The sequence below is a fragment of the Symsagittifera roscoffensis genome, chromosome 4 (assembly GCF_963678635.1).
Source record: "Symsagittifera roscoffensis chromosome 4, txSymRosc1.1, whole genome shotgun sequence".
Classification (NCBI taxonomy): Eukaryota; Metazoa; Xenacoelomorpha; order Acoela; family Convolutidae; genus Symsagittifera; species Symsagittifera roscoffensis.
Window position 1 is genome coordinate 39,902,709 of NC_087065.1, and position 19,274 is coordinate 39,921,982.

At 34.7% G+C, this 19,274-nt stretch overlaps 1 protein-coding gene across 1 annotated transcript in view; it reads right to left on the bottom strand.

The window, feature by feature from the left end:
• Positions 1-11,338: 11,338 nt before the first annotated feature.
• LOC134844156 (iron-sulfur clusters transporter ABCB7, mitochondrial-like) overlaps positions 11,339-19,274 on the bottom strand; it is a 281,118-nt gene continuing 273,182 nt past the window's right edge. Inside the window, exons 10-12 of the mRNA XM_063860696.1 lie at positions 14,866-15,334; positions 12,696-12,799; positions 11,339-11,937 (exon numbers count right to left, since the gene is read on the bottom strand). Coding sequence (XP_063716766.1) covers positions 11,743-11,937; positions 12,696-12,799; positions 14,866-15,334 — 768 coding nt within the window. The 3' untranslated portion in view covers positions 11,339-11,742. The remainder of the gene's footprint in view (positions 11,938-12,695; positions 12,800-14,865; positions 15,335-19,274) is intronic.

Genomic DNA, 19,274 nt, shown 5'->3' on the forward strand with positions numbered 1-19,274 from the left:
TGGGCAAATTTTGATTTAATTTGACCAAAAATCTGATTTAAGTTTGCCGTTTGATTTAAATCTGATATGCTTTTGCCATTTTTTTACTGTCGCATCTTGATTTTTAATTAATTAAATTCATGATTTTTTAAACTCAATTTTTCAAAAATTTTTTGATAATCCGACTTCGATAATATTTATAGTTTTTTTGTTTATTTGTAATCAAACTGTAATACACAATGATGATTCATAATTTGTTTGGATTGGAATTTTAAACCAAAATCTAAATTATTTGACTAGTTTTTTAATTTTGATCTTTTTACAGAACTTTTAGTTAAGGCTGTTAATTGTAACAATTTAAAACTGCTTCTGAGCTTAATCCGTTTGTAGTTCTAATAGTTTTCGGCCATAATTTTGTGCTCAGAAAATCCAAGTTTTACTCAAAAAGATGCACTAAATTCATGATTCTTGAATAGATAACGTTTGCAGAGAATTAAAAGTTTTTAAAATCATCAATCTTTACAAAGGCGAAGCTGCGCTTCGCAAACAGTAGACAGAACACGACAAAACGCAGCTTTATAAAGAGCAAAAAAAAGGTAGAAATAAACCTCGAATTATTTTAAAAAAAATGGCATGCTCATGGTTTCGGTCTGCAACCTTGAGGTTACAAGCTCACGCACTAACCACTCAGTCACGAAAGCTTATTAAATCACACACGCTAGCCACAAAAAAAAGCAGAGAACAGATTCTGGGAAATTTTTCATGGTACAGATCGTGATTATAGCAAAGTGCCACCAAATAAGTGAACACTTTCAATGGAAACTTCTACTTGCTAGCTAGGTTAGAATAAAAAAGAAATCTGTACCAAGACACTTACGCTCGCAATCTTGCTAGTGCAAAAACCAAAATTATGGCAAAAAGTTAAAATTACGATTTGAGCATAATATCAAGACCCTAAATTTTGAGCTTACTTTTGGCCCAAAACCGTATTAAGGTTAATGATTTTTACTGTTTTATAATTTTCGGAATTTATATATTCAGGGTTCTCATTGTTTAATTGCGTACTTCTGAGTTTAAAATGGGACTTGCTTTGATCACAATCATAGTTTTTCGAAATTGTTTCGAAGCAAAAACTGATTTAGGTTGATAGTTTTTGATTTTAATTTTTTGTTTCCATGATTTTTGATAATACTTTAGAAAACCCTATTTTTGGAATATTTAAATAGAACAAAAGGCATCTGATAAAATTAACCTTTTCACTTCATATTCAATTCATCAAATGCATATTAGCTGAGTAAACAATTTTTTATGCAGAAAATAATTAAATAAAAAAGTTGTAGACCAAAAACGCGTAATGCAAAGCCTTCAACGCCCCCCCCCCCTTACCTCCAGAAAATCCCAGATCTACTCCTAGTTTTAGTAGAATATAGGAAAAAACATCGGTTCTAAATGGTTATTATATGAAAAAATAATCGGTTTACAATCCATTAAAAATACCTTATATTTTTAACCTTGCACAGATAATTAATTTTTTTTTATGAAAAAATTAAATATGCTATTAAAATTATACATTTGCTTTAACATCGATTATTATTATTGTTTTTTCTTTTAATGAAACTTCAAAGCGGGTGCCGAGTTTTGAAATGATTATAAGCCTCAATTGCCTTTTATGGTTTTCGGGTTTCAATGATGACCGTTATTATGCCCAATACCGAAAGATGCAAAAAATACTCCAGATTTCTCTGTTATGCTGGAATCTATTTTGACAAATATGTAATCCAAAACAACAAAAGTAAAAACTCAAATAACTTCTTACCTTTTTGATTTATGGATACACGTCAAGATAGCTTAGAAGTTGGCCTCGTCAAATTAACAGCCTTGACTAAAAGACTGGTGACCAAATCAAAAGCGTAGCTAATCAATTGCAGATGAAAGGGAAAAGGTCAGAAATTCTAACATACTTCCTAAGATTTGAGTTAACTCCTCAGCTCAAGTTGTCACGGAAGGTAAATTTATAGCCCGCAAATGGCAGCATTGCAATGAAATCAACCCACTGAGAGGCCTTCAGCTTTTTATAATTATCCTAGCTTGACAAAATCTTTCTAATTCTCAACACCAGTGCGTGAAAACACTGGAATGCGGTTTGATTACTCTCTCAGATTAACTGTTCACACATATTTTTATAGGAACACATATTTTCAAAACATTTCTGGTCTGAATAAGTTTTCTTTGAGTCTTTTGTCCAATTAGTGAAAGAGTTTCTCAAGTTTTGACCTTCTGTTAATAAATGTACGTTCACTTTTAGCAGAAAAGGCAAGTCCGATATCGAAATGTGACGCGTCTAACGTTCCTTCTTCTTCAGTGATCCCTTTGTGAGCGTTATTCGAAAAGGTACTAGTGAAAAGGGTTAATTAGGCTCCTGGTATATGCGGGACAAAAGGTGCGAAGGTGTGAAATCTCTGCTAGAACAACAATCAAAGAACCTATTCCGACTTCTTTATCTTTTACCACTAAAAATATTGCCCAAATCTTGAAACTAAGTTTATTTTGATCGGGCCAGTTCATGCTTTTTTACATGTAAAAATTGCGTCAGCATTTAAATAATTGGGGTTAACTGCCCGTGAAACCACAATGAAAATTGTTTATGCATATATAGCATGCCAATGGTCATAATTCAGCAGGTAACTTAAACTAGAAAATGGTCCTGAAAGGAAAAACGTTCATTAACATTGCCAAGCAGAAATGTTTCTGGCGCTTTTCCAATCCCTCCCCATATTTCAATATCAATATTTAATTTTTTTTCATTTCGCCCAATTTTGGGCCAAGTGAACAGATAGTTGTAGGGAATAGGAGGCATTATTTTAAAAATTGAATGATGCAGTAGCGGATTTGGGGTGGAAGGGGAGGGGGGCGTCTCTTCTACTTCAGGGGTTGGACCCCCTGACTTCTATTCTAAGACCATTTTTGGCTGGCCGACCCTAAGATTTTCTATTGGCGCCTTTAGAGCCAATGTATACTATTTTTACTGGGGAGCATACGCCGAAAAAAACACCATTTGGCACTTTTTTAAGACTTTCATTTTTGTCTGGCCAACTCTAAATTTTTTCTGTAGTTGCCTTTGGCGCCAATATATACCATTTTAAAGGGGGAGCTAACGCCAAAAAAAACATTTATTGGTCAAAACAAACCAAAAAGTGCCTAAAACGCCTATTTTGGGCGTTTTTTTTCAAAATTTACCTGCTGTGCAACAAATTTGACCAAAACAAGGACTTTTTAGAGATTTGGGAGAGCCTAGAAAATCACTTTGGTCGGTCGACCTAAAAAAAATTCGTCAAAACTTTCGAAGAGAAAATTCTAGATCAGCCCCTGGGATGCTTGTAGCAAAAATCAGAAATAGTTCTAAGCTGAGTTGAGGCACGCTAAATGATCCAAATATGCGTTAATAGATACGAGAAATATCAATTTGTAATTCTCACTGGTTGGGGGGACGATTTCAAAAAAACAATATTTACAAATAATTCAAACTGTTCAAAACCAGTTTTTACACAGAGGCGAAGAGGAGCTTCATACCACTTGCAATGCAATACAAAATCACAAAAAAATATGACTAAAAAACTTAAGAATGTTGAAAAAAAACTAGGTAACCAAAATTGTCGAATGTCCAGATTAAAAACAACTAGGAACCCAGACAAAGCTGAAGGGAAGTATGTGTTTGATATTGAATAAACTTGCTATAATGATGAGGCACGAAAAATTTGAATTCAAAAATTGGACATTGCCCAAAACCTTAATGGTTTTTCTACTAAAATAAAGAAGAAGAGTAAAAAATTTTTTGAGATAATCAAGTTTCCCAAGATGATAAAATTTATGACACAAAAAATTAAATAGCCGCCGCTTCTGCAGAAACCATTATCGCAACCAGTTCTTTCAGATGAGCTTTTCATCTCAGATTCGATTGAGTAAAATTTAAAGAAATTCAAAAAAATTTTAAAAGCGGTCAATTGGATTCCAAAATTCATGAATTTTTCTTGCAAAGAGCAGATTGTTTCCGCTTAAGCAGAGAATAATCTCAAGACCAGGTTTCTCGAATGAACGCAACCTGAGGGTTGGCACGGCAGTTTTCGCTTAAAGTTAAATTCGACTTGTTTGACGGCCATAAATTTTTTCATAAACGGCATTGCCAGTTATAAAGCCGTTTGGACATTCGCAGATTGTTTCCGCTTAGGCAGAGAATAATTTCAAGACCGGGTTTCTCGAATGAACGTAACCTGAGGATTGGCACGGCAGTTTTCACTTAAGGTAAATTCGACTCGTTTGACGGCCATAAGTTTTTTCATAAACCGCATTGCCAGTTATAAAGGTAGGCTTTCAGCAACCTGTTGATTCGATTAAACTTATGATATCAGATTTGGCAAGACCGTTAGCCAGAAAAGTCCAAAAACGGTCATCAAACCAAAAACTAAACATATCCGAGAGTCAAAGCTTTTTGTGTAAAATAAATAGAGCACAGGGCGCTTAAGCAGAAGGGATTCACTCAACCTGTACTTTTGATTGAATTCAAAATCTCAAAATGGCAAAGTAGTTTTCGAGAATATTCAAAAAATGTTTAAAAAAACGGTCAAATCAAAAATTTGACTATTCCGAGGGCCATAACCTTGTGTCGAAAAAAATTGGGCGTAGCCGCTCAAGCAGGGAGCTTTTTGTTACTGTTTTTAATGTTGAAACTCAAAAATCAAACTTGAGAGGTGTATTTTCCGAGAAAACAAAAAAATCAAGCTAGAGGCAAAGCGGAGCTTCGCACCACTTGCGATACAACACAGTCATAAAAAGCAGAGTAAAAAAGATGAAAAAAAGTTGAAAAAAAAACTAGTTGAACCTTAGATGTTTCTCTACTTAAATAAGTGAGAGTAAAAACAACTTTGAGATTTTTGATTTTCGATTTTTCCTAAGTTTTTTTATTTTTCTTGCTCTAAGAAAACATTAGAGAGTAGCCGCTGCAGGAAAAACAGGCGCAACCGCTTCTTTCGATTGAAAGTTTTTATCTCATAATTAATAGGTAGTATCCAAGAAAATTCAAGAAGTTTCTAAAATACGGTCGAAATTCAAAAACTCAGTTTTCCGAAATGCGTATCATTTTTCTGCTCAAAACAACTCACAGCCAGTAAAGCAGCGAAGATACTCGGGTTTCTCGATTGAACACAAGCTGAGAATTGGCACGGTAGTTTTCGCTTGTAGTCAAATGTCCACTTGTTCGAAGGCCATAAATTTTTCTTCAGCAAACTGGGCATAGTAAGTTTGAAAAGTATGCTTCCAACAACCTGGCGTGTCGATTAGACCTATGATATCAGGTTTGGCGAGATAGTTATCGACAAAAACCCAAAAGCGTCAACCAATCAGAAAATTGACATTTTTGAGACTCGTGGCTTTTTAAAAAAAAAATCAATTGGACGTAGCCTCTGATGCAGAAAGAATTGAATCAATTTGTATCTTCGGTTGAACCCAAAAACACAAGTTTGGCAGGGAAGTTTTCGAGAAACGGTGAAAAAATCAAAATTTTTGTTTTGATTTTTCCGCGGACCAGATGTTTTTTGTCTAAATTTTTTCTGCTTTGTCGCGGATGCAAAAAATCTTCCCACAACCCTTCTTTTGAATGAATTCAAAATATCAAATGTATGAGGGTACATTTTGGTAAAAATCATAAAATCTACAGAGAAACCGCTCGGAAAAATCAAAAAATTGTTTTTTTTACGAGGAGGATAATTTTGTGTAAAAAAAAATGTAAGTGACCGCTAATTCGAGGAAACTCCCCACTACCCGTAATCTCCAATTAACCCAAAACCTCAGTTTTGGAAGACTAAATTTGAGAAAAGTTAAAAACAATTCAAAAAACGTACACAAAATCAAAAATTTGATTATTCCTAAGGCCATAAATTTATGTGTAATAAAGTCTTGGCGTAGCCACTTCTGTAGGTGAGCTTCAAATTGTTCTATTTATCAAAATCAAAATCTCAATTCCGTAGGTTTTTTTCATAAAAACGAAAAAAAAAAACTAAAATTTTGGTCAAACATTTCCCCGCAGACTTTGTCGCAGGCTGTAGAGAAAGGGTTAAGCAGCAAGGGACCAGGGAAGAATGCAGGCGCACATAAATACCAAACTAAGTTGATAGGGTCACTATCAAATTAAGGCCATTAAGTTGATAGAAAATAGTATTTGATATTGAATGAACTTGCTATAATGATGAGGCACGAAAAATTTGAAATCGAAAATTGGACATTGCCCAAAACCTTAATGGTTTTTCTACTAAATAAAGAAGAAGAGTAAAAAATTTTTTGAGATAATCAAGTTTCCCAAGATGATAAAATTGATGACACAAAAAATTAACGAGCCGCCGCTTCTGCAGAAACCATTATCGCAACCAGACCTTTCAGTTGAGCTTTTCATCTCAGATTCGATTGAGTAAAATTTAAAGAAATTCAAAAAGGTTTCAAAAACTGACAATTGGATTTCAAAATCCATAAATTTTTCTTGCAAAGAGCAGATTGTTTCCGCTTAAGCAGAGAATAATCTCAAGACCGGGTTTCTCGAATGAACGCAACCTGAGGATTGGCACGGCAGTTTTCGCTTAAAGTTAAATTCGACTTGTTTGACGGCCATAAGTTTTTTCATAAACGGCATTGCCAGTTATAAAGCCGTTTGGACATTCTTTGTTGTTTTTTCTTACGAGGAGGATAATTTTGTGTAAAAAAATGTAAGTGGCCGCTAATTCGAGGAAACTCCCCACTACCCGTAATCTCCAATTAACCCAAAACCTCAGTTTTGGAAGACTAAATTTGAGAAAAGTTAAAAACAATTCAAAAAACGTTCACAAAATCAAAAATTTGATTATTCCTAAGGCCATAAATTTATGTGTAATAAAGTCTTGGCGTAGCCACTTCTGTAGGTGAGCTTCAAATTGTTCTATTTATCAAAATCAAAATCTCAATTCCGTAGGTTTTTTTCATAAAAACGAAAAAAAATCAAAAATTTTGGTCAAACATTTCCCCGCAGACTTTGTCGAAGGCTGTAGAGAAAGGGTTAAGCAGCAAGGGACCAGGGAAGAATGCAGGCGCACATAAATACCAAACTAAGTTGATAGGGTCAACATCAAATTAAGGCCATTAAGTTGATTGAAAATAGGCCAAAAAATTCGAGCAGCGGCATTTTTTTATGCGAAACAAAAAAAAAGGAAATACGAAGTGAAGCTAACTAAAAACAAAAATTGTAGGAGTGAATCAAGCACCAAAAACAAAAAAAGTGATTTCAAGATTTAAGATGTGACAACTAAGCCGGCAATAGATAAGTAGACAAATCACTGGCCGACACGTTTATTCGACACAGAATTCTTACCATTTGACAAAAAACAGATCCTGGTCAGATTGCAATACAGAACATTTGTCGTCCTAGACATTTTCGTTACCTCCAGGCTAAGTTCGTCGGGAAAGCGTAGAAATTGGGATTCATTGTGAACCAAAATACAAGAGATTCTGTTAAACAAATTGTTAACCAGAAAAAGAATCTACATTCTAGTTTGATAACGCTTGCTAATCGCCAGCCTAAACAAAAAAATATGTAACTTTTAAAAAAGATTGCTTTTTTAATTTTTGATTTTTGTTTAAAGTCTTTTGCGGTAAAAAATGAAGAAAATTTTTGGTCTGCATTTTTTCGTTTTTTTAAAGATTTTTTAAAAGAGTTTTTAATAGCGTCGAAAAGATTTTGAAAGATGTTTTACCAACTGGTTAATAAGAGCGCATTAACTAAAATTTAAACTGGAATTAAAACTTTTTTTCGTATAATCGAAGAGCAACTGTTGCATTCATCGCGTACAAATTGTCTGAATGGGACCTTCCTTTTTTGAAATTATCAATTCAATCTGAGAGGGTTCTAAAGATTAGCGGGTTTTTGGAGGGAGTTCTTAACCTTTAAGAGTGTTCTAAATTGGTTTATCGCTAGAAATTAATTTCCATTTTTGCGGTAACCAATTTAGCATTTAAAAACACCTTTACTCATTTAGTTTTACTATTTTCCATTTTCAAAATGCGGATACATATTGTTTTTGCCTACTGATAACAGGGGCAACCCAACGCACTAAGGCAAGGTTGAAATCCGCAACCACAAGCCAAATTAGAGAAAATTTTTCTTTTAACTGATGAAAAATTTGAAAGAGAACTTTGATGTTCTGATAGTTTTTGACGCAAAATAATTGATAAACCAAAATCAATTTGACTTTGCACAATTTTTTTCAATCGCTATGAAAATAATCTGCCCTACAAATAATGTACAACTTTCCAAATTATGTTTAGTACAAAGTGAAAGATTATCGCCGCCAATAACACATTAGTAAGGCCCAACTTCCCTCCTTAATTCAGCTCAGAAAACTTTTTATGCCGGATAAATTAACCCATAAACCCAATAAAACAGAGAATCGAAGCGGGGCTTCGCATCACTTGCGACATCACAAAAATGGCATTGCAAGCCAGCAGAAAACAAATCCTAAAAAAATAAAAGTTTCCAAGAAACCACAAAAAAACCTCAAAATTTGCCTGGAATGATTTTATATTTACAAAAACACGTCTAGAAACAAATTCGACGGCGCTTAATAACAATTCAAAAAAATATTTTTTGAGCGAAAATAAAATTGTCGTCATGAAAAATTTCAAAAACAAAAATTATGTTTTGAGTTTCAAAGTTTTGTGCAACCCAGAGGAAACCATACAAAGTATGGTTACCTCGATCGATCCAAAAAATAGGAGAGTGAGCCAATAAAATATATGCCAAAATCATTTAGGCCAAAAAAATTTTTTACGCGAAGTAAGAAGAAAATATACGAAGTGAGTCTAGTAGAATTATTGATCGCAGGAGTGAAAGAAAAAATAAAAGCAACTACAGTGAAATCTAGATAATGCAAAATAATTTTAAAATGTCGCAATTAGGTCGACAAAACATGAGCAGACAAATAATAAATGACAATTTTTTGAAGTGGAGAAATTCCCGTTTGAACAAAAAACATGTCCTTGTCAGATTCGAACCCAGGACCTTTGCCGTCCCAGGCATTTACGTTGCCTCCAGACAAAGTTTGCGGGGACGCTTAGGAATTTGAATTCATAAGAAGTACGATACCAAGTGACTCTGTTAAACAAATTGTTAACCCGAAGTTGGATATTCGAGCTTGTTTATTTATTTGCGTTTACAGAACTAATTTAGTTTAACATTCAGGAAACTTGAAATTTATGACGCCTTTTTCTCAAATTGGGATGATTTTAGACAAAAAAAAACGACGAAGACCAATTTTGCCTGAACTTTTAACAAAATTAACATGGTGCCATGTGTTTTGCCAAAATTGGGCCAAAAATTTTGCCTCAAAAACGCCCGTTTTGTTTTTTTTTTCTCAGTCGATCAAAAGTTACGCTAAAACTATTTACTCGATAACTCACCAACTTATTGCCATGTGATTTTATAAAATTTTTATTTTACTTTATCTCGATATCAGGTCAATTAAGCCAAACATTTGCATTTTATTTTACCGACAGAACAAAACTTATGAAGAAGAAAGTCGACACTCTCAGCAGACACAAGATCAGCTGAAAAAAAAGTGTTATAAAAAATCTTTCACGTTGAAAGTACAAACTAAAACTACAAAAGACAACACTTGCAATTGCAAGTACAATTAAAGCATCTTACAGCTCAAGAAAAATCCGCGATGTTTCAATTTAGCCGACAAACCGTGAGCAGACAAACGAAAATCCGACAATAGAACTTTCAGAAAAAAAATTAATTGCGTACATGCTGAAAAACACAAGGTCCATTTTACTCAAAACAGAATGCTAGTTCCCGATAACAAGAAACTTGCTCTCGCAAGTGTAATAAACGACAGGCGGATCCAGGATTTTCTCGAGGGAGGGGGGGTCGGTACTCCCAAAGCTCTACAAAGACTGTTTTGGCCAAAATTTCTGCACCGCAGGCTAAATTTTGAAAAAACAGGCCGAAAAAGGCCTTGTTAGGCACTTTTTAGAAATTTTGACCAAAAAATACTCGTTTTCTTTTGGCGCGCGTTCTCCACTCATATTTAGTATACATTGGCGCCTCAGAAAAAGTTTATGGTCCGTTACCAGAAATGGATATCTCAAAATAGTACAAAGAGGGGAGCCTTTAACTCGGCAGGGGTTCGAATCCCTGAGGGGGGGGGGGGGGGGTCGTCCGCCCCCTTCTAAATCCGCCCATGGTAATAAATATGAATACCTACTCCGATCATTTCAGATTTGAAAAAAGTTATACCCGAGAAATTCCAAATTCAGTTAATTTCAAAAGCTATCAATTTTACGGACACGCGTACATCGCAGCAAGGGTAACTTACTTCGTGTCCATTGCATTTACTTATAATTTCTGATAACAGATCAATGTCAAACGGACTGGTTTGCACACGCCCAGCATGAACCGATCATGAGAACGCAAGTAAACCGTGCTGGTTATCTGGTTATGGTTTGTCGACAATAGATCGGTTTTTGCTCTCAGAACTTTGCTCACACGATGAGTCGAAAACTATGTGCTATACAAAAATTTGTCTATTAGAGCTGCTAAATCTCTCATATGCGATGCGATCAATTCAACTCGTAAACTAACTAAACTATCCAACATTCTCTAGTTCCCATCCCAAAAAACAAGTTTTAAGTTTTTTAGGCATCACATTCCTTCTAATTTTCCTTTCCCTGTTCGGCTAAATTTGCATTCGTCTCAACTGTCAGAGTCGATGCCGATATCTGTTTCTCGGCTGCAGGTTGTACCATTATATCTGGGACTAGAATAGAGTTATCTGACTGTCGTCGTGTCGAACCCCAGTACTTTTTTAGGGAGAAATACACTGCATACCCCAGTAACACTATAAAACCGACGAACCCAATTTTAACTATTGTAGATATCACTCGGTCCTCGTTGAATGACATCCCGGACCTAATTTTGTTTCAATATGCTGGAATTTTCTTCGGAAGCGGTAAGCGATTGTTAAATCTTCAATATTAAGTGATTAAAAAAGAATCTGTTTTTAACATCTATAATAATTTCAGAAATTTTCTTCACTTACAATTAGTAACTTGACTGCTGAGAGGTAGGTAAAAAACTACATGAAGCGTTTGAAAATTTCACAGATTGGCTTAGTTTTGTTTCAAAGCGATGCCATTGATTTTTTGAGGCTTGTTGTATGGCGAGCAAACAAGCACAGCAGCTGTTTCCATTTGCTTAGCACTTTTACTCCTTAATTAACAATTTTCATCTCTGCACTTTTCAGTCAAAGGATATCCAACATGCCAATCGTTAAGAGAAGGAGACTTCGAACTGAAATAAAATGTATTCAATTTAGGTCATTATTTACTCAAATACAATTCAAAATCTGTACAAATTCTTTGTTTCAGTCCGTTTTGCCATTTTGACTGAACAATAAAAAGCAGCTCACTTCTCCAGTTTTCAATGCCAATTTTTGCAGCAACTCTTCGCAAGTATTTTGGCATGGTTTTAATCCTTTTGTTTGCGTTTTCTAGGTTATGAATGGATGGGAATCATGAGACCAGATCCTAGAAAAACCATCGAAATAAGAACTCAAAGTCTGATATTAGAAACATGATGCTCCAAAAAAATCATCATGCCATTCACATCTTTTCGCTGCTTTTCAATTGGTGTGCAAAATAATCAATTCAATATAATAATTTTTTTTAATTATTGGAGTTTCATTGATTTCAGTGTTGGCTGTGCCACAGTTTAGAGTAATAGGACGAGTCATCCATCAGGAGAGACTGGTGGCTGCCTGTCTCCACTATCCCGCCCCCACTCAACACATTGATCTCATCAGAGTCCGCGATGGTGGACAGTCTGTGTGCAATAAACAGAGAAGTGCGACTGGCCGAAAACTGCTCAATCGCCTGCATGATGCTCTACAACCACACGACACTCATCAAAACCCAATACACTATGGCAAACAAATTACAATCAAAAACAAAAATCTTCATTTTGGACCAGATAAAATTGAGACACGTGCGCACCGAGAGAAAATCTCAAACATAGCCAACTGACAGTTGGAAAAGAGTAATGAACGCAAGGAAACTGAAAAAAAAACTTGTTTTTTTTTCCCAAAAATCTTTAACTTTTGAATTTCGAAAAAATAGATGGCCTTAAAGCTCTTTGAATTTGTGGTACAATTTATGATGGACACTTTTTTTGTTAAAATTAACCCAATTTGAGAAAACTGGATCAATAGGTAAAACTTATTTCGCTGGGAAATCTGATAATAAATTTCCATTTTCGAAATTAGAATTCGATCACGTTTTTCGTGATGTTTACAATTTTGCTGTTCGATAAGGGAGTTTGCCTTCCTTTTAACAAAAGAAATTCACTGAACTTAAAAAGAAATCGCAAAATCACAAGTCAAACCGCGAAAAATAAAAAAAAATCAGCAAGACCTATATAAGAGTACTCACTAAGTTCATTACTCTTAAATAGCATGTGTCACCCAAAAATTAGTTGAAAAATCATTCGGCTATTGGCTTTCCGTTCACAGTTAAAAAAATATTGAGTAAACATTGGCTAGAAATTTTTAAAGGATCGTCAGTTAAAAATCATAAAAAAATCATAAAAACAAGTTCCACCTCAGTATCTATAATGAACAGTATGAATTAGTCTACGATACACTTACATGTTCTGTGATGCTGTCTAGAGATGAAGTGGCTTCGTCAAACAGCAGAATTGGAGGATTCTTCAACATGCACCTCGCAATTGCCACTCGCTGCTTCTCGCCGCCTACAAGCCACAAAATAGCAACAAACATACCTGATTCATTTTATTTACCAGGCGCAATCATTCATTCATACAATTATTCATCTACTTTTGTCGATGATTACACGTTCGAAGGATCACTCTACTCGAGTGTGGGTAGTATTTTACCCGTGCGAAATCAGGTACCACACACACACGTCGTACGAAATCGGTGATATTTGATTAATAAACTCTTTCAGTCGTGATTCGAGCTGTTTAAAAACTTCGAGCTGTACTTAAATTAAGAAAACATGACCCGAATTTTTTTTGTTTACACTACATTTGAACTTTAAAATGACAGTTAATGTGACATTTTATTCAGATTAAGTGACCTACTATTTTCATACGTCATTAGCCTTTCTTTTAACAAAGGAAATAAACTAAATTAAAAATAAATCATGTCAAACCACGAAAATAAACAAATTTGAGCGTGAACAAATTTTACACAACAGAGGCGAAACGAGAACACGACAAAAAAGCAACTTTATAAAGTGAAAAGATAGAAATAAGCCTCGAATTAGTATAACTTTGCTACGTATGGGCTTCGAACCCAAAAATTGGAGCCTCACGCCCAGTCTTCTGAGCCACGAACGGTTAACAACCGGCAAACACTAGTCACAAATAAAGAAGCTACATATGCTAACAAATTGCCAATCGATGCAGCAAAAGTGTCACCAAATACAAATAGACACAATTTTGCTAGTAATAGTTTGGAATATATCAAACTGAAGGCATCCACACTAATTTTGCATGAAATAAATTGGAAAGAGCAAAGCCGCATTATGTATAAGTTATGCATTTTAGAAAATTGCTAGATATATTGAGTTAGAACATTTCTGAAATCGAGTTTTTATTTTTGGTGTGTTGTTTGATTTTAAGTGCATTTTTCGGTTCATTTGATGAAATTAAAAGGTATCAACTGTGTTAACTTATTACTATTCGAATGTCCAAGCACATGCTATCAAAAAGCCGTAAAGTGCCCTAAAAGTGGCACCAACTTTTGCGACTTAGGTTAGAAAAAAAAGAATACTCGAAGTATAACACTAACGCTCACAAAAATTAGCTAATGTAACCAATCACATGGTTATCATAAAAAAGCGATTAAATTATTTCAAAATGGTTAATTTTAGATAACTTGTTCAGAAAACAAATGAGTAAAACAGCGAGTAAATAAGGAGATAAGTGACTCATCACAGCTTGAACAAGTCATCAGATCCTCCAGCAGAAAAATTGATCTTTTTTATTCAACATCAAAACATCGAGCATCAACTTTCAGATGGTTGATCAATATGACAACCCAATCAATAAGCCGAGAGATTCCTAACAATGAAAAAGCAGTCGTCTGAATTCCGCAGAGAAAAAAGACAGCCGGTTAATGTGAAGAATCCAAAATCATTCATTAATCAATCGTTTCGAGCTTATAAAAAAGAAAAGTCAAAATTCAAACACAAAGGCGAATTTGCGCTTCGCAAACGTTAGCGAGAACACGACAAAAAGCAGCTCTAGATTTCTAAAAAGTGGAATAAGAAAAGGTAAAAATATGCCTTGACTTAGGAGAAACTCGGCGACATCTGGCTCTCAAACCTATGACCTATTGCGACCCAGAATGTTTGCGCCTCACACATTCAACACTCAGCCACGGACGCTTAGTCTATGACAAATACTAGCCACAAGTAAAGCCGAGAACAGATGCTATTAAATTTCCAATGTTACAGATCGGGATTATATCAAAAAGGCACAAAAGAGAACATTTTTAATGAACAATTTTATTTGCGAGTTAGATTAGAACAAAAGAAGGTTCGTACTAAAACACTAGCTGCTCGCTAGCGTAAATAATTGCCCTGAAAAAAATCATCAAGACCTATATAAGAGTCTTAGCTACATTCATCGAATCTAAAAAGGACAAGTTTTCGTCTTCATTTTGGGCTTTTAAAATTATTATAGCTCACGCCTACTGAATTCAAAAATCGAAGAAAATAAAAAAACAGGGCCTAAACAAGTAAAATTAGCCTAGATTTTATAAATTTTATAAAATGCAAAGTACTGCTTGCCTGACAACTTGAGACCTCTTTCGCCTACTTCCGTTTGATAACCATTTGGTAATGTCCTCACAGTATGATGTAAGTTAGCCAATTCAGCAGCACGAACCACTTCTTCGTCTGAACAATCTACGCTCCCATATCGGATATTATAGTCTAACGTATTGTGAAATAGCACCGTTTCCTGAGGCACGACTCCTAGATTCGTTCTCAATGAGTTTAAATCTACGTCTTGAATATCTTGACCATTAATTAATATTCTTCCCATCCAGGGATCATAGAATCGAAACAACAGTCTGATGATGGTACTCTTGCCGCAACCACTGCCTCCAACGAACGCAACTTTCTTGTTGGACGGTACTACGAACGACAACCTGTTGCAGATTGGATCTGAGCCTTGTATGTAGCCAAAAGTCACATTGTCGAATTCCACCATGGCTTGTTCGCGTGATATGATTAACGGCGGTGCGTGTTCTTTGTTCTAAAATTAGTAGAACACTATAAATTTCAAACTAAATATTTTTAAGCGCATAAAAACGAGCTAGTTAAAGATTTGAACCTAATTCCTCATCCTCCAACTGCGAATGTTTTTGTAACGTAAGCTCATACTGTCCAATTAACAAAATCGGACAGCGAGCCCGAATTGTGAGCCGACTGACTATTCAGGTTATTCGAAACACACTTGGTTTTCATACTTAACGTCGTAAAGTCATGCGCTACACAATTTCAAGTGATAGTGACTTGAGGTGTGCAGGTAGGGGGGATTCCAAGAAAATCACAAATAAATAACCCAAACTGACGCCTAAAAGGAAAAAGCAATTCTACAAAGGATCTGGGAAGTTTTTAAAAAACTTTCGTGAGTCAAATACTACATTTGTCGCGCACTTTTTTACGCAAGTTAAACAACCACGTCCAAGAAATGCACAAAAAATATACCCCAGATTGATACAGAAGTGGAAAATTCATTTCTGCAAAGGATCTGGGATTTGATTTAACAATTAACAAAGTGGCTCAAATGCTAGATTTATCTTTTATTTCGCTAATTAAATATTCACGTCCAAGAAATGCACAAAAAATATACCCCAGATTGATGCAGAAAAGGAAAAACCATTTCTGTAAAGGATCTAGGATTTGATTTAACAATTCACATAGTTAGATGTTAGATTTCTCGAGCAATTTATTATGCTAGTTAGACACTCATCAACCAAGAAATGAACAAAAAATCTACCCCAAATTGATAAAGAAGTTAGAATTAATTTCGGCAAAGGATCTGAGATTTGATTTAACAATTCACAAAGTGGCTCAAACGCTAGATTTGTCGAGCATTTTATTACTCTAGTTATATATTCACGTCCAAGAAATGCACACAAAAAACAAACCCCAGATTGATACAGAAGTGGAAAAAACATTTATGCAAAGAATCTGGGATTTGATTTAACAATTCACATGGTGACTCAAATGTTAGATTTTTCGAGAACTTTATTAGGCTAGCTAAATGATCAAGTCCAAGAAAGACGCAAAAAAAACCCCACATTGATACACAAATAAAAAAAATTATTTCTGCAGAGGATCAGGGTTTTGTTATAACAGTTAACAGTGGCTTACATGCTAGATAAGTTAAGCATTTTATCAGGCAAAACTTACAATTAGCTTCAAGAAATGCACAAATTTTATAGCCCAGGCTGTTGTAGAAGTGGAAAACTCAATTCTGCGAAAAACCTGGGAAATAATTTATTAGTTTTTAATGTGGGGCAAATAGTAGTTTTATCGAGTACTTTATTACGCAAGTTAACAATCACGTCCAAAAAATTCCCTTATAAAATAGCTCAAACTGATGCTGCAGAAGGCAAATATCAATTCTGTCAAAAATCTAGGAAGTATTTTCAGAGTTCACATAGTGAGTCAAATACTAAATTTGTGGAGAACTTTATTACGCAAGTAAAAACTCACGACCAAGAAACGCACAAATGATATACCCCAAATTGATACAGAGATGAAAAAATCATTTCTGTAAAGGATCTGGGATTTGATTTAACAATTCACAAAGTGGCTGCTCAAATGCTAGATTTGCCGAGCATTTTATAACCCTAGTTAAACATTCACGTCGACGAAAAAAAGAAAAAAAATACCCCAGATTGATAAAAAAAGTTGAAAATTCATTTCTGCAATGATCTGAGATTAGATTCCACAATTCCATCAGTGGCTCAAATGCTAGACTTGTCGGGCACCTTATTACGCAAGTTAACAATCATATCCAAAATGCACAAATTAAATAGCTCAAACTGATGCTGCAGAAGTGTAAAAATCAATTCTGTAAAAAATCTGGGAAGTAATTTAACAGTTTACACAATGAGTCAAAACTAAATTAGTGGAAAACTTCATTACGTAAGTTGAACACTCACGTCCAAGAAATGCACAAATGATATACCCCAAATTGATACAGAGGTGAAAAATCATTTCTGTAAAGGATCTGGGATTTGATTCAAAAATTGACCACGTGGCTCAAATACTAGATTTGTCGAGCAGTTTAAAAAGCTTGTCACATATTCACGTCCAAGAAATGCACAAAAAAACCACAGATTGATACAGAAGTTGAACATTCATTTCTGCAAAGGATCTGGGATTAGATTCCACAATTCAAATAGTGGCTGAAATGCTAGACTTGTCGAGCATTTTATTACGCTAGTTAAATTTTCACGTCCATGAAATGCACAAAAAAAGCCCCACATTGATACACAAATTAAAAAAATCATTTCTGCAGAGGATCAGGGTTTTGTTTTAACAGTTAACAGTGGCTTACATGCTAGATAAGTTAAGCATTTTATCAGGCAAAATTTACAATTAGCTTCAAGAAATGCACAAATTTTATAGCCCAGGCTGTTGTAGAAGTGGAAAACTCAATTCTGCGAAAAACCTGGGAAATAATTTATTAGTTTTTAATGTGGGGCAAATAGTAGTTTTATCGAGTACTTTATTACGCAAGTTAACAATCACTTCCAAAAAATTCACTAATAAAATAGCTCAAACTGATGCTACAGAAGGCAAATATCAATTCTGTCAAAAATCTAGGAAGTATTTTCAGAGTTAACATAGTGAGTCAAATACTAAATTTGTGGAGAACTTTATTACGCAAGTAAAAACTCACGACCAAGAAACGCAAAAATGATATACCCCAAATTGATACAGAGGTGAAAAAATCATTTCTGTAAAGGATCTGGGATTAGATTTAACAATTCACAAATTGGCTGCTCAAATGCTAGATTTGCCGAGCATTTTTTATAACCCTAGTTAAACATTCACCTCGAAGAAAAAAAAAAGAAAAAAACACCCCAGATTGATAGAGAAGTTGAAAATTCATTTCTGCAAAGGATCTGGGATTAGATTCCACAATTCCAATAGTGGCTCAAATGCTAGACTTGTCGGGCACTTTATTAAGCAAGTTAACAATCATATCCAAAATGCACAAATTAAATAGCTCAAACTGATGCTGCAGAAGTGTAAAAATCAATTCTGTAAAAAATCTGGGAAGTATTTTAACAGTTTACACAATGAGTCAAAACTAAATTTGTGGAAAACTTTATTCCGTAAGTTGCACACTCACGTCCAAGAAATGCACAAATGATATACCCCAAATTGATACAGAGGTAAAAAAATCATTTCTGTAAAGGATTTGGAATTTGATTCAAAAATTGACCATGTGGCTCAAATACTAGATTTGTCGAGCAGTTTAGTAAGCTTGTCACATATTCACGTCCAAGAAATGCACAAAAAAACCACAGATTGATACAGAAGTAGAAAATTCATTTCTGCAAAGGATCTGGGATTAGATTTCACAATTCAAATAGTGGCTCAAATGCTAGACTTGTCGAGCATTTTATTACGCTAGTTAAGTTTTCACGTCCATGAAATGCACAAAAAAATGCCCCACATTGATACACAAATAAAAAAAATCATTTCTGCAGAGGATCAGGGTTTTGTTTTAACAGTGGCTTTCATGCTAGATAAGTTAAGCATTTTATCATGCAAAACTTACAATTAGCTTCAAAAAATGCACAAATTTTATAGCCCAGGCTGTTGTAGAAGTGGAAAACTCACTTCTGCGAAAAACCTGGGAAGTAATTTAACAGTTTATAATGTGGGGCAAATACTAGTTTTATCGAGTACTTTATTACGCAAGTTAACAATCACGTCCAAAAAAGTCCCTAATAAAATAGCTCAAACTGATGCTGCAGAAGTGTAAATATCAATTCTGTCAAAAATCTAGGAAGTATTTTCAGAGTTAACATAGTGAGTCAAATACTAAATTTGTGGAGAACTTTATTACGCAAGTAAAAACTCACGTCCAAGAAATGCACAAATGACATACCCCAAATTGATACAGAGGTGAAAAAATCATTTCTATAAAGGATCTGGGATTTGAT